The sequence below is a fragment of the Phalacrocorax carbo genome, chromosome 3, assembly GCF_963921805.1.
Source record: "Phalacrocorax carbo chromosome 3, bPhaCar2.1, whole genome shotgun sequence".
Taxonomy (NCBI): Eukaryota; Metazoa; Chordata; class Aves; order Suliformes; family Phalacrocoracidae; genus Phalacrocorax; species Phalacrocorax carbo.
Window position 1 is genome coordinate 79,199,916 of NC_087515.1, and position 16,735 is coordinate 79,216,650.

Below are 16,735 nucleotides of genomic sequence, written 5' to 3' on the forward strand. Positions count from 1 at the left end.
ATGTGTGTGGAACAGTGTGTGAATGAAAAGTTACTTTTTGTCCCTTTTACGCTTAGTTTAGTTGCTGCAAAACATACTCTAGAAAAGAAGCCTTGCTTATATTGAGGTCTTCCACAGGACCTTCTGTAGTTTATGAATTGCTTGGAGTCTTAATAGTTAACAACAACATGTTACCCAAAACAGGTTACATTTTTTGGTTATTTATATGAGTATTTACTAGACAAAAAATATTGTTGAAAACAACTAGGGAGAGATTATTCAGCTATAAATGTTTTAGTGGAGGCTAACTTGGGCGCGACCTCTTTATAGATCAAGTTGGGGTAATGAGGCAGATTCTTACAATAATATACCTCAAAATTAGAAAGCATGTATTCAGATAATTTAATTCTTCACTGATGTGGTCAGTTCAAAGTCCTGAAACATGCTTTTCTCTTTTTTTAAAAAAAAATAATCTTAACTGAAATGCTAGTGGTGACTTAAAGGCTTTTGGATTTAAGGAACTGTGTTTTTAGAACACTTTTAAATCAATTTAATTTACTTAATGCCTCATAATATGGGGTTTTACACTAGAAGTCAATCCTATTATACTAAGGTTTGAAATTATTTAGTACTTCGAGGAGCTGCTGACTTTGAGTTACTGGGAGTTCGAATCCTGCCTGTTTGTTGCCAGGGAAGATGGGTTGCTGCTTTAAAACATGATTATCAGTGTTTGTCAGTGACTTTCTTTGAGAGTAAGTGTAGGTTTTTTTCCTAATCCTGTGATTTTTATATTATTCCTGGGTACTGTGCTATATCCATGTGGATTCTATTTTACAATAATTGAGGAAAATGTCAATAGTTAAGCAAAATGGCCTAGTAAGGCAGTAGGGTAGCGTTTTCATACTTGTATTCATCACCTGTTTTCTGAGAAGTGGTTCTGTGATTAAAAGAGAGAGCGCTTCTCAGTTCAAGACATCAGAAATAAATTGTCCATACCATTGTTTAATCTCTGTGATTGTTGAAGTAGAAAAAAGTCCAAGACTTCAGCTCGTGTGTGTGTATACATTGTGTACATGTACAGATGCGTATATATATAGCTGTTGAAAGGAAACAGGAACCTATTTAGTGCACACTTTAGAGGATTAAAACTGTAGAACTCTGGATAAAAAACCCTATCAAAATCAGAAACTCTCAAGAGCAGTGTTTCAGATGAGCCTCTTTCCCTCAGTTTTAACAGAACAGGCTTAATGCTTAGAGCCGAGGTACCGTTGGATCATAACCTTTACTCAAGATTTGCATGCTATATGTATTACTTGCATCTCTTGATGCATTCCACAGGTACTAGTTTCCAAGACAGAGGTAGAGAGAGGGTGACATGCTGCAAATAAGTTTTGTAAAAGTCTGTCTTTCAAGTGATCTTGGAATTTCCCAGGCTGTGGAACTCTGTCACTCCGTGTTCTGTGCTGAAAGAAGTCCTCTTCTTTTGAAACCAGGCAGCATTCTCCTTACGGTGAATTGTCTGCATCTGGTGGGCAGAATGTTCCATATGCACCTCCTCATACTTCTTTTTCTGACAAGAGTCCACTGGGGCTGTATTTTAGACTTGCTGCCTTTGCTTTTCTTAGCAGCCTGAAGGCAGAAAGGACACAGGAGGCTAGGAAATACTTCTTTCCTACTGTTTGAGGTAGAATGATGGAAAACTGGTGGCTTCCATTTATTCTTGATATTAGGTTTTTTGTTAGTTTTTGGTTGTCCTAAAAATTTACAGTATCATCTTTTTAAACTTTTATATGCTTTAGAAACAAGTACTGATGCTAATAGTCTTGTTTTGTGGCATTTCTTCCTAGAACTGACCTGCGTGTATTGCAGCTGAAACAAGATTCTGGTGATTAAAGCTTCTGTATAATTCCAGGTGTACCTCTTTCCCTCTCTTCCGGAGTTGCCTATCTCCAATAAATGTGTAATCTTGTCTCTTTTCTCAGGAGGATGTAATAAATGAAGAAGAATCTCTATTAGGTTTTCTTTTGGAGCACTTGTTGGAGCCTCTAGAAATTTAAACAGGTTAGGTCTAGGTAGGGATTGTCTGTCAGGCATTTGTAAGGATAAAATGGATCCTCCTGTTTCTTCAGAAGGAAATCTATGAGACTTCTCAAGCCCTTTCAATAGTAGAACAGTGAAGACCACTTCTGCTTTACTGTCAGGAAGGAGTCAAGTAATTTCTGAAGTAACGGGTTACTAAAAATAAAACAAAACTTGTGAGGTGCTTCTGAATTTGTATTGCTTTATGGTGTTTGCCCAAGATGACTTGTATCCCAGATCTTTCTTTTGATGTCTTGGCATAGCCCAGTTATCTGGTGCCCTGGTCATTGCCCACATAAGTGGTTCGTTCTTGCTGTGGTACTGTTTTTAACATGTTTTGTGAAGTCATACCAGCACGTGTTTCACAGATTCTTCTGGCAACACAAGTGCTTGTGTTCCTGAGCTGCCTGGCAGTGCCCGTGTTGCCAACATACTTTGTGTTTCTCATGTGCTGATAGAAGCATGTCTACTTTGCTAGTCACCAGTACTACTGCCAAAGGTGGTGATCAGATTGTGGTAAAGCAATATGCAGTTACTGTGTTTTTATAAAGGCCTTGGTTTTTGAAGACAATATTTGTATGAGAAGCAAAAGACTTTGTATTCTTACGATGAGGGGGCAGGTGAGAAGTGCAGAAAGGCAGTGTCTGTCTGTGTGCCAGTAAGGTATGGGTATGGGTGAACGTCGAAACCAAACTTAAGTCAGGCATGGCTGAGTTGTAGGCCACCGGTTGTATGTAATCTATGGAAAGAGTGAATCCAACCTGTGATCAGCTTCCTTCTGTGTTTGTGCCCTGTGTTCTTCACCCATTGTGTGATGGGTGAGCAAGCAGATGTTGAGACAGACATGATATTTTTTGTTCTGTGAGGGTTTTGAAACACTAGAACAGGTTGCTCAGAGAGACTGTGGGGTCTCTGTCCCTGAAGGTATTCAAAGGCCTACAGCCAGAGCCCTGGGCAACCTGCTGCTTTGACCCTCCTCTGAGCAGCAGGGTTGGATCAGATGATCTCCAGAGGTCTCTTCCAACCTCAAACGTTCAGTTGTTCTGGGATACCCAAGGTCTGAGTTACCAACCCAGAAAAAGCAGACACCTGTGGATTATTCCTCCTAAAATCTCTCTCTCTGAAAACTTGGATATTCAAGAGGCATAAGTAAACTCTGACAAAAGAGAGTAAATTGTTTACTTAAGCATTCTCTACTGATACCTGCATTGTTGCCTGGAATACAAAAGAACTTTTAGTCGCACAGTAAGAGAATTAAAGACCAAAGACTGGGTTTTTTTCTCCTTTTTAAATCATTGCTTTGAGCTTGTTATTCAGGTGTTGCATACCTCTTTGGATTCAACATAAATTTGTTTATATCTTAAATTTACAACTCAGTGATCTTTAGTCACTCTTTAGTTAGGTATGTAACAAAATGGACAGCTACCTTTAAGGAAGCAAAAGTCTAAAATACTTGTTAATTACTTTATTTTCATATAGAAGTAGTAAGCGCATTAGCATCCAAATGAACTTTTTCCCCGTTTAGTTACTAGTAGTCTTGCTGTGCTAGAGTCTTGATTTTTATTTTCATTTGTCTAAAAGCTTTAGACAATGTTGGATTAAAATACCTACTAGTGTCACTGGAGCACCTGACTAGCTCTTTCTGAATAATTGAAAGAGATAGCACTCAGGTTTCATTTTTTACCAGTAATTGTTTTATTTCTTGAGAGCTTGAAGAGTGTATTAAGATGGAGTTTTGGCTGGATATTCACAAACATTTGTTAAGATATAATAGGCATTTGTGAGAACCCTCTGAAAGTAAGAGAGTTGTACTGATGAAAAATTGCTTATGAATCTCAGGGATTTTGGATGCATCCATAACAATGGGATGCTTCCCCAGATTATTTATAGAAATGAACTGGCACTCTACATCCTAATCTGATGGGGGTTCTTTAACAGTACCTTGATGCATGGTCTATTGTTAGTGAGATTAATTCAAGAGCCCATGGATGCATTATGTGTTTGCTTTTCAAGGCTGTTTAATACCTATTTTAAAAACTGTAGGAAAGATTCACTACTGTTAAGGGTTTTAACCCTTCAAATAAGAAGTCATTTTTAACTAGAAGGAAAACATTTTTCCCCCACACTTGTCTCCATGTAATCCCATATCAAAGGACAGTGTTCTTATGCTTTAATGGGGAGTCACGATCTGGAGCAAGAAGAAGCAGAGAACTCTCCTCTGCTTTTCAGACTCTGAACCTCTTTCTTTCCCTGACAGAGCAAGGATTCCAGAGCTAAAATGCAAAGAAGGTACAGTTCCTATTTCACTGCAAAGCTTTACCCTGAGCAGCATGTAATGTATTTACTCCAGCATGACTGGGGTCTGCAGGATATTGCAGAGACAGTGTGCCAGTTCTGTGGCATGGCAAATCCACTTGTGTGAAGGAAAGCTCCTTGGGAGAGGAAGGGAAATAAGAAAGGACCTGATTTATCCACAACTTGCTCATTAGGAATACATTGCTGCTTTTGTTAAGCAATTATCTGGTATTCTGGCTCTTGCTAGCCTTTTTTTTTTTTTTGTTACTTTTTCTTCTTCCGCCCATCCCCAGAACCAATTTCTTCCTAACAAGGTAAGTATTTTCGCTGCTGCAATCACATATGTTGTCTGTAAATAAACAGGAAGCCTGTTTTTCCTGGATACAGCAGGAATATAGATTTCTTACTCAGGGTGATGTTTTGCCAGTGGCTTTCTGCCTAAGCTGGGAGTGATGCTGCCTGTATTCCTCCTTTCTCCCAAGTAGCTGCCTGTTTTTGAATTCCACAAGTGAATATGTGTTAATGATGACATGTGACAGAGGAACTGCCTCAGGATAGCTCTGAACAATTTGAATAGTCTGGACTTTAGCCTCAATTTGGGAAGAATTTGATTCTCTTTTTATGTTCAGAACAGATAACTATAAACAATCATTCATTTTTTTGGTGCCTGTTTCCTTTTGAGGTTGTTAATCAAATGAGACCATTGCCATACCAAGATTGGAAAGAAATTAATGAGGTGCTTTTTCTTTGATATGGTTTAGTCAACTATAATTATATTTGATCCAGAGCTGTTCAGATGTGTGTGTATGGGGGTGTGGGGGGGAAGCGATGGCTGCTTAGCATCATGTCTTAATTCAGTATTTGTCTGAAGAGGTTCCCCTGTGCAGCATAGCTGTTCCAGGACATCATTGCTGGGAACTCTAACTGTCTAGGTGTGTACTGTATACCTATGCAAAGGGCTTAATTTTTGCTCACACTGCTTGCCTCTTTTTTCTTTCTTTTTTTTTTGTTGTTGTGGTGTTATTGTCGGACTGTTCAAAAAATGTGACTCCTGCAGCTGTTACTGGAAGGCTGTTCCAAAACCTCTGTTCTCTAGTTATTACAAAACACCTTTAGTTTCTAGCCTCATTTTCCCTGTGGTCAGTTTTTATTTCACCGTATCCCCACTCTTGAGTTTACCTTGCACAACTCTTTCTGTTGTCCACGATGCCTTCCCTGATGGGCCTTCTGGAAGCATTTTGGCATGGTAAGGTGAAGGGTATTGGCTGTTCTTCCAGGGAGGATGCAAAGGGAGGGAAAGAGAGTCACTGGGCACTTGTAGGCTTGGACAGTAGGCAGGTTTGAGAACCGGGGCATGGTGGCACAGATTTTTAAAGCTATGGGACAGCAGCTTGTTAAAAGCATCATAGCAAAACATTAAAAGGAGTCATATCCTGTTAGGTTTAGTTTTACAAGATTGAGTAAACAAAGTTCTCCAAGTGCAGTGGTAATCCATTTTCATGCTAGTTTTAGGTACTTCTGCAAGCAGTGTAGTCAGTTGATAGAGTTACCAAACAGCGCTGCCCCTTGGACGTGCTGCAGAAATTTGTGTGGGGATGTGATACAGATTGGATCAGGTAGCTGATCTGGGTCCGTGTGGTTGAACTGAACCGTTGGTTTCATCTTGCTTCAGCACTGCACAACTGAATTTATCAACAATGTTTGAAATAAGCAATTCATGCTTAATGTGAGCATGTGTGTCTTCTATGAGGCTTGTGATGCCTGATTTGTTCAAATAGCACTGGTGACTTCTTTTTGTAAAAGTGTCACTCTGGCTTATAGTTGTCCAGTGACCATTTAAAACACCCTGAACATTTTCCTCCCTGTTTCTGTAACAGAGCTGTTTAGTCCTCATAACTTAATCATCTGTCTAGTCCTTAATACCATCAGCTTTTTTTGAAATGCCAGGTCTACATGCTGATGATGTCTCTTATTTTTGCATTTAAAAATGTAGTTTAATATTAAAGTAACAGTTAGCTCACTTCTAGTTGTGGTGGATCCAGTTCTGAACCAATAGAGATATCCCACAATTTTTGTCCTTAAACAAAAAGTTGCAAAGAGAAAATGCCAAATTATTTTGCATTGTACCAGTAGGGAGTCAGTGCTGCATTTTAACAGTTTTCATTGTCTTCTGATATTTTTTACTTTACAGTGCTTTCTAAAGCATTACACAAGTGAAACTAAGTGCACAGTTGCTTAATCAAATATTAGTAATATCCTCTCTGTTTAGCAAGTTTTCATGTTTAGTACCTGTTTTAAGTATGTGAACAATCTTTGCAGATCAAGAGAATTGCAAAATACTTGTATAGTTTATCTGTTGAACAAAATTGTAAGACAAGTTTCAAAGCTTGTTTTGACGTCCTGCAAGAGTTGGATCAGATGCAAGGGATTGAACTACCCTCCTTATCTCCATCACTCTCCCTCTTTGGGAATGACGGGACTACTAATCTTCTCAAGGAACCCCATCAAACTGTTTAATGCTATACTGAGTTTTAGCAAAGATATAGTTTATAGAATTAAATTATTCAGAATAATCTGATAGACTTTTTCTGGTTCCGGTACCTCATCTCTGCAAGCTTTAGTATTTGACTGCTTTACTAGTTTGTGGGCGGCCAGGTATCATCTGTGTTCCCACTCTCTATTTCTGCTAAATCAGACAGAGTTTGAAATACCATCTTGTGCTCACATCTGATCCAGGTTAAATCTGAACTCATGGTTCATCTGGTGCACAATGTTGGCATTTATGGTCATATTTGTATGGCCTTAGATAGTTTGGTGACTGCAAATTGAAATTCTAGATGTCTAATCTGAATTGCATGCTTGCTTAGAAATTCCAGTAGATGACTGAGTACTATATCCCACCCCCTAGTATCTTCAGAATAACTGAAGAGGTCATCACTGTCTTCCACGACCACCTTTTAGAAATTTGCCAGAGAAAAGTGTTTCCATGTATCATACCTGCTGTATTAGTTAAGATGAGGGCATCACCTTGTTAGAAGTGCAATGTTGAGATTTAGGACTTTTTGGGATGTGACTGATGTGTGCTTTGGATCAAAGTTATTAATAGAATTTCTGCTTTTAGGTCGTTCACAAACTTCTTTTAAATTGGCAAATTTAGTCACTTTCTTCACCAGCAATATCTAAATGTATTGAGACAGGATGATTTTTTTCCCTCTTAATTCTTTCTCCTTTAGTCTGAAAACAGCCAAGCGGTCATTGTGTTTTGCAGATGAGGTAATTAAAGTGAATTCCTCACTTGAGAAGTGTTGCAGGTCAGACTGCATAGTCTATGGATAGATAAGATACCTAAAAGACAAAAAGGATTGAAGTCACTTTATAACATAATTTCAGTGCTTACAGAAATTATGTATAAGCTATTTGCTTTCCACCATACTTTTCTTGGTCAAAGAAGTCTTTTATGCTAAGACTAAGTTGGTCTTGAATAACTCTGAAATACTACTAAAACTCTTAACAGCGAGAGCTTCCATGCCTTGTCATGGTGATGTTGATAGGATAAATACAATTTCCTTCCAGTCCCATCCTGTCCTGAAAGGACATGGGAGGAAATCTTGTTGGCTAGTTTGTCATTAACGCATATACTGTCTTGCCAAGGGCCACTGAGCTACTACATGGCTTGCAAATAGCTATTATCTTAATCTTCCTTCTTCTACCCATTCAACAGGAAAAACCTAAATGAAGGCAACTTATAAAAAGCAGATGTTACAAGGAGGAGGAAAATGCATCATGTTTTGAATTGAGGAAGTAGCTGTTGCTCTAGCTGCACTCTTTAGTTGTATACAAACAGTTTTGCATGTGGGTTAGGTTTTTTGGGGTTTTGTTTGTTTTTCCTGCACACAACTGACTTACTAAAATGGGAGACTTGTTGAAGTTGAGTATAAAATGGCAGAAGTAAAATTTTCAGGTGCACATTAGCCAGGCAAAGGCTGGGTTCACACGTGAGGGTTGCTGTGTGTTGTGTGGAAAACACAATGGGTTCTTTTTAGGTAGTGCAGAATAGTCTGACTGACTTCTTATGTGTATGGATGTGCAGTGTCCCTTAAATGGATAAACATTCTTTCCTCCAATATTGCTGGACCTTTTGTTAGGGAGTACGAGGTCAGTTGGAAGACTATTTCAACATGAAGTGAGCATGTTTGTTGTTCTGCTTTTTGTCGGATTGGTTAATGACAATCTTTCCCTTTATTTTTATAGAGCAAATTCGATTAAAGAATATAAGGAATGTATATGGAAGATGCTTGTGGTATCGTTTGCGACTGTTAAAACCACAACAGAACATAATTCCTACAGTAAAGTAAGTTATGTTTCATTTGTATGACTTTCCATTAAAGTGATTCCTACATTTTTCTTTGTGTGTGTATATATCCAGTAATCAAAGCAGCTGGAATTATATAATAATGACTTTGTGTCACAGCAGAGACATCTGCAATCTGCTATATTTGAATAATTAATAGTTAATAATTATTATCTAGTAGGGCTTGAAATCAAGATGGATGCTGTTTGTCCTTTATAAAATATCTGCTAAATTAAACCAGTGAACCTCAGCACTAATAAATAAGTAAAAAATTCATTTACTTTTCCACAAAAATAATCCTTCACTGAAATTAGTGGTGATAGTGATGTCTTTATGTTTACATATTAAATATTCAAAACAATATTCAAATATAAATCAATAATAATTTGTGTGTTCCAAGTTGATGGTCTGTTATGCATCTGTTTCAGCTTTTTGTTTTTTTAACATTGACTTTGTCTAGGATCGGGTTAAAGTCATCCTTTAAAAATAGGAAATATTATTATATACCTGCTGAGGACAGACAGTTAAAGAATGGAAAGTGTCTTTGATAGTGACTTGCCTTTATTAAAAAAAAGTGAGAAAACAAGTTAATTAGAAGTCAAAGCAGCTCGTCTCATCTGTGTCAAAGGTGGTGTTATAACTGAAATACTCATACCCGCTTTAAAATGGCTTTAATGATTCTTCCTATTTTAATGTTGTTTCTCAAAGAGTGGTATAAAATATTATGCTACATCTAGTGGGTTTGTACATTTAAAAAAGTCTTTCTTCCAAACAGGAAGATAGTCCTCCTTGCTGGCTGGGCGTTATTTTTGTTTCTTGCATATAAAGTTTCCAAAACGGACCGAGAGTATCAAGAATACAACCCTTACGAGGTTTTACATTTGGATCCTGTAAGTAATAGCATCATTTACTAGTCTGTACTACTGTAACTGTGTATTTTATGATTAGATGTCAAATTTAAGACTTGTTTTTTTTAACTTTAGTGAATGTATTCTGTTTATCTAGTGGGTTGGTTCTATTTTGGCATCTGAAAGTTGCTGCTGCATATTGTAAAGTCAGACATTAGATGTTATTTGCCTGTATCTGTACTAATTTATAACTTTCATACCTAAATCCTTCAATATTCTAATGACTTTCTTAGTATTGTGAGGTGGGTTTTTTAATCTATTTTGAATCTTACTCTGTTTTCCTCGCTTGGTGTAGTAAAACAAAAAGTCATTCTGCTTTGTATGCCCTGTGAAAATTCTCTCAATAGCTGTTTTTAGGGATGCTGCTGAATAAGCTGCATAAACAAGTATGTGGATTCATTTGATTTACAGTTGTACTGTAATATTGCAATATTTCTCTTGTAAACAAAAGGTTTCACTAAAGGGTTTTGGTGATGCACGTTTTGATGTAGAAAGGTTACCCTGCATCTCAGTTGCATCTGTGAATGCAAACAACAAATTCTAAATAGTGATACCAGCCAATTGGTTTGTTCAACTGTGGAAAAAAAGGTGTAGGTTTATCTAGAAAACAGACATGTAGCTTTATTTATATTGAAGGTCTGGTTCAAAATGGGTATAAGAAGTTACATATCCGCAGGAGACAAATAGACCTTCTGGACATCTCTTACACTCTTACTTAATCTTGTCAAACTCTTCTCTTCATCTTAACCACAATACCTCAAGCAAATTCTCTGTTTATGGTAATTATTTCTTGATACAAAGCTCCTCTTTTGTGTAGCAGTAGACTCATCTTTTCACCTCTGAAGTCTAAGGTATGTTTTAGTCTCCTGTCTAAGGAAATAAACTGTGGATACATCTCAGCACAAGAATGTGGAAGAACTTTGAGCATACCTGTTTAATTAAACTTGATGTATATTGTTAGTATGGGAGAACTGTGAACTTTGTTCATATGTATGTGAGGGAATGAACATCAAAAAATAAATCTCTTGCCACTAGTGATGTGCCTTGTCAGCATAAGGGTAGGCATCACTGGTACTGATTTTTTTTTTTTTTTTTTTTTTTGGGCTAAGAAAGCCATTATAGCTGATAAGTAGACTCTAGCCTGTCACGTGTGGAGGCAAGTTATTTAAATTCAGCCTCTGCTCAGTTCCTCTGTGAATGACTGATTGCTGACTTGTGTTCTTTCGCTGACGCACGGGAGTATTATCTGTTGGAACTGTTCACGTATCTGGGTTAACTTTGGTTAAACAAACCAGGCTAGAGATTAGGTCATCAGAGGATTTTCTTTTGTTATCTTTGGCAAATTTCTACAAGTAACAACCCTGAGGGGAAAAATGTATGTATGTAGTGATAGAGGGATGGAGTATATTGCCATAAGGACAAGTTGAATTAAAGCCAGAGAAGTTACAACAGAGTTGAAGAGGTGGGTGTGAAGATAGAGCAGTTGAAGTAGGGTTCAGAATAGAGTCCACGATTCCAGAGCATGTTTGTTTTTTGTATTTCTGTGCTATCAGACAATGTCTATTAAATCCCCTTGAAAAACTTCTGGTTCGGAGTACATGAAAGTTAACAGCTTTCTTCAGTTACCATTCAAGTGGAACCTTCAGAGCTGTTGCCAGCACTGCTGATGTTGAAGTGATACAGATGTCAATGTAGATGTTGAAGTATTGTTAGACAATGGAAGTTGCTTTTAAAACCAACAAAAAAATCCCGAACTAAAAAAAAAAAAAAGTTGCAGACAAGAACTTGAAAGTTTTGGTACACAATGATTCTTTTCTTTACATTTGACCTGTGGCCAAGATATTTTAAATTTTTTTTTTATTATTATTTTTTTAACCTTATCTTAGCATATCAGATTATAAAAGGGTGCTCTTTTCCCAGAGGAGAGGCAGAACATGGATAAAGTCAGATAACATACATGCACCTTATTTTATATAAAGTATCAGCACTTTGTTTTGAACATAGAATAGCTTTTTTTTTTGGAGCGTGTCACTTAAATTCACTAATGCTTAAGGCACTCAGATAGTATTACTGATTTTTTGAATAAGTATCCTTACTGCCATTTTACAGGTTGGATCCAAGGCTGAAAGATGAAGCTCAAAACTCATTATAATTTTGGATTCTTTAAGTAAGACAATTGGGGTCTTAATATTTTTGCAAGCAGTTAATATAGGGAAGCTCTGTGTTCCAAGCAGAGTGCTCACTGACACCAACTCTCCTAAGCTGCTAAGCATTGCTGAAAGTCAGGCCTAACCTCTGTAGCCTAGCTTTTGAAAAGGAGGAGTAAGCAATTAATGATAGACGGAAAGTTTGTCATCAGCTTATCAGGGATCACATGCAATCTCTGTGGCAGAGAGGGAAAAAAGTCAGGATTTCTTTTTTTTAATGGGCATCATTCATGTGGGCTGTGAAAACCCTGCTGTTCTCCAGCGACTTGATTTTTTTTTCTCCTCCAACTTCCAGCTTCTGCTACTAATCTGGCACTCTTCATCTAGTCTTGAAATTGCTGTTTTTGCTTGAAGTCTAACTTACTATGGAGTAAATTAATCCTGTGCATTAAATGAGGGAGGCACACTGTTGAAAAATAGTGCTAGAATCACAGAATGGCAGGGGTTTGAAGGGACCTCTGGAGGTAATCTTGTCCAACAACCCTGCTTGAGCAGGTACACCTAGGGCAGGGAAAGTGATAGACACATTGTATAAAGAGAGGTAAAGTAACAGCAACTGAAGCCTCAGGGTACTTTAATTTCTGATTTAAATTTATTAAAACAGTATCATCTTCTTTAATAACTTCCTGTGTGTTTATTATGCAGCTAAGGTCAGCATCCTAGACGCCTCTACTACAAAATGTTGAAGGGTCCTATGGTAATGGTGCTGTGAAACGTAGCAGGTAGCTTAGTGCAGTTCACAGTCCAATCTGAAAGCTGGGGTTGTGTTGGTGGCATTTAACAATGTGCTGTAGTAGAATAAAAACCAGTCTCCTTCTCAGGTATAGGTGGTGTATCCCCTTGGTTCAAGAAGTTTGAAATTATTTATGGGTGGGATGATTCTAGTCAAAGGCATTCTTAAGTGGCAGGGCAATCCACTGTTCCTGGTGACTGACAGATTTATTTCTGCCAAACCATGAAGTGAACCATCACACTTGATCTATCAACTCTTTGCTTAAACAGAAGAATATTGTAAGTGAGAATTCTTCATATTCACGAATATGTTTAGGGAAAGATAAGATTTGTCAAACAGATAAAGCAGCCTTACTTTTTTTTTCTATGGATGAATAAGGAAGTCCAAAAAAAAAAAAAAAAAGAGAAAAAGCCATCTAAATGTATTTTTGTTAGACTACGACTTCTAACTTGTTTTAAAAATGCAATGGTTATAAAATTGTTACTAGAAAAATAATCATGTTTCTATGAAATGCATATGTAGTTTCATGATATCTTATATTAGAACATAATTCTTTAGTTCAATGAATGGTTCAGAGAAATATTGCACAATGTGCTTTAGAATATAGATATAGAAGAATGGGTTTAATTTAAGGAATTTTTATTAATAACTCAAAACTTTCCTTTTTAAGGGAGCAAGTGTATCAGAAATTAAGAAACAGTACCGTGCACTATCGCTAAAATACCATCCAGATAAAGGAGGAGATGAAGTTATGTTCATGAGGATTGCTAAGGCCTATGCAGCGTAAGTTTCTTTTTTACCTACAAAAAATGGGAACTTGATATTATGGGAAGGGAAACCTGAGGTAATAGCAGGGATGACCTAAGCAGCCAGGGAAAATGTATTTGGATATGTAACAAGTCAAAACGTGTCCAAAACAGTTCAATGCATACTTGCTATGTACAAGGTAGGATATCTTCGTTGTTTAGGCACTGTCAGAATACTGTCAGGTGTTAGGTCTTTGTATTAAAGTTCCATGGCAGCTAGGAAAAGTGTTTCCAATGCGATACATATTAAATCTTAAAGATGACAAAGAACAAAATGGGTCTTGCAGTTTTTAATCAACCAGCCTTGTCGCAGCAATTCTGAAGGGTTGCTTAAAAAATAAATACACTGTTCTTTTCACCTGATTATAAAGCCAACGGGTAAGAGACAGTATCTTAACTCTGTTACCATCTAGTGACAAAGATATTTAATTCTGGTTCTGACTCAGTTTTCTCTCAGCTCCCCCACGTCCCTTTTCATTTGCACTTGCTTTGCAGTCCTGATTTTTCACGCAGTGACTGTTTCATTTTAGCTATGTAGTTCTTAAAACCTGAGTCCTCTTTTCCTCCAGAGTATTTTTTTGCCTTACCTCTGCTGATAGCTTTTTTTATTGATCTGAGAGGTGATGTGTAATATTAGAATTCGGTGTAAAGGAAATCCCTTTTTATTGAATTTTGCCTTAATCAAGATGTGGGTTTAGGTTTTGTAATGCTGTTCATACATGGAACGTTAATACAGCTTTATATTCTTTTGTAATCAAGTGATCATCTGTCAGAGTCCAATACTCTCTGACCAGGTTCTTCTAGATATTCTACATGTGGAGCATGTAATTTTTAATATCAAACTCGTTTATCTGAAGACTGTTGACGCTACATGGGATTTCTTGTTTAGTGGAATGATACATTTGTATTGTGTTTTTAGTATATTTTGTAGTTTGACTTAGCAAAAGTTATTTCAATACACAGTTCAATCAATACCAGCGTGATTCCCATTAGCGATCTATTTAATAAGCTCATTGTCATGATGCTGGTCATCCTTAGGTGCTGGGAAGGCACGTGTGGGTTGAAGGCAGCTCGAGGCCCATGTTCTCTTCAAAATTCTATTGCTAGTTGTCTGTTTTTACACTCTGGGCTGAGCCAGGTATGTACTCCCCTCATGCTGGTTTCACAAACTTGAGGGGACGTTCATACTTTTTAAATGAACTTGAGGAGAAACATCTACACTACCAGTTGATCTGTTCAGCTGTTGATAGGTATTTATCTGAAAAGGCCACGCTCATGTCCCCTTTGTGTCAAGACAGCTTCTTTGTGGGTGGGTCACTGTGGTCAGTCTGAGCTTCATGGCACATCACCCTTGCCCGTCCCCTCTGAGCCTTCTTCCATTGTAGGGATTTATTGGGTCAGTCACATCATCAGAAAACCTAGCAAGTTGGTGATTTCTGCTTTTAAGTCAGTTGTCTGTGTGGTTGACCTTACTGACTGAGAGCCCTGTTTGGGGTGAGGTAAGGAGAACCAAAATAATGCTTGCTTGAGCAGTTTTGAAATCATACTTTCTGCTTAAACACATCTGCATCACTATGAAAGTCTCTTCAATAGGGTATTCTGGTATTGCATTCTGAACTCCTGAAACATCTCACCTCTTTGCTTTGCAAGCTAGCACTCAAATGCTTGGTTGATACAGTTTGATACTTCAAACACTAAGTGCAGGGGCTGTGGCAGAGGCATATCTTGAAGTAAATGACAGAGAAGATCCTTAGCCATACTGTCTTGAAAGAATAGAAAAGCTACTCATTCTGTGAGCCTGCTTGTTAACAAATGTGAGACTTGGAAATGATTAGGAGATGTCTGACTCATTGACTGGGTTTCTTCCGTGAGACAAAATCTTCTGCATACTGAACGTGTGGTGTTCTGTTTCCTAAAGCAATATTCTTCCTTCTGGTAGCAGGGATCCTGTTTGAGGTGGTATATTATTGCCAAATAAACTGTCATTACAGAACAGGCATACAAACGGTAAGATTTAGGAGGTAGTGTCTTCGTTTATTTCTCTCTTCTTAAATATGAAACTAGGGAGTTCCAGGAAAAACAGCCAACGCGCACATGCCATCAAAGGCTGAAAGTCTAGAATAAGACAATTAAAAGCCCATATGGACGACTTCTGCTGTATCAACTCATCTTGCATATGCACCTTTCTTCCAAAAAAAGATAGTGTTCTCAACCTTCGTTCTCTTTCACAATTTGCTGTACTGTCATCTGGCATTAAAAAGTGCTCTTTGCTGATAGGTACACAGTCACTCTCATGAAAGGGAGATGTGGTTGTTCCCTGTCCTGTATGAGGGGGTATCTTCTGAGTCAGATTTCTTTGGATATCAGAGAATAGCAAAAAGAACTGCTAAAAGAATTTGTCTATGTGTCATGAAGGAATACAGCAGTATCATTTCATACCAGATTTCATACAAACAAAAGCAGAAAATGTTTAGCTTGCCAAACCATCTCAGAAGGACAGTAGAAATGCCACATTTTAAAGTTTCTGTATGTTAATGATTTAAAGAAATAAGAAATTTATTTACTTCTGTATTAACCTAATATCTCTTCTTGAAACTAGCTTAACTGATGAAGAGTCACGAAAAAATTGGGAAGAATTTGGTAATCCAGATGGACCACAAGGTAACAATTATGAATGACAGAAGTCCTGTAATTTCTGTGCATTGAGCTGTGTAATACCTGGTCATTTGAGAAGCACTCGGATCTTAATGTCTTAGAATAACTTTTTCCTATGATTTGAAGCAATGCATCCGATCAATTCTTTGCTTGTGAAACTGGCTCTGGAGTGGTGATTGGAGGAAAAGGCAGGAGCTTGCTTTCGCATTTCTCAAACTTATTAGGGGGGGGGAAAAAAGAGGTGGGTTTTTTTAATTAGTCAGCTTCAGTAAGTATGTAGAGAGACTTGCCAATATTAAAAGGAGGTATAAGTGAAAAATAGAATAATACTAATCAGAAATTTGTCAATTTTAAACATTTCTTAGTACTTGTGACCAGATACTATAAATGCATATTGAAAAATTAACAACTAGCCATAATGCAATAAACACACTTAAAAGGGATGTGTGTGAGGATACATATGTATTTAAATAAATACTGTATATGCATCTGCCTCCCATTTACTGGAAGCAGTACTGTTTGAGTGTAGCTCTGTGCCACCTTCATCTGTAGGAGTCCTGGTGATTATTCCTATGCTGGTAGATTGTTCTTGCGCAGGTAGCTACAAGGAAACAATCCTGATAATAGTGTATTAAAGTTTTACAGTAGATGATCCAAACTAAAACCATTTAAGGCTGAAAGTTAATAGATTTCCACCCCCTCCCCTTTGCAGTTGCATGAGT

At 37.5% G+C, this 16,735-nt stretch overlaps 1 protein-coding gene across 1 annotated transcript in view; it reads left to right on the forward strand.

The window, feature by feature from the left end:
- The window catches only part of SEC63 (SEC63 homolog, protein translocation regulator), a 61,379-nt gene that overhangs the window by 9,976 nt on the left and 34,668 nt on the right, over positions 1-16,735 (forward strand). The window contains exons 2-5 of the mRNA XM_064447507.1: positions 8,605-8,704; positions 9,480-9,594; positions 13,223-13,335; positions 15,958-16,019. Of these exons, the coding sequence (XP_064303577.1) occupies positions 8,605-8,704; positions 9,480-9,594; positions 13,223-13,335; positions 15,958-16,019 (390 nt within the window). The remainder of the gene's footprint in view (positions 1-8,604; positions 8,705-9,479; positions 9,595-13,222; positions 13,336-15,957; positions 16,020-16,735) is intronic.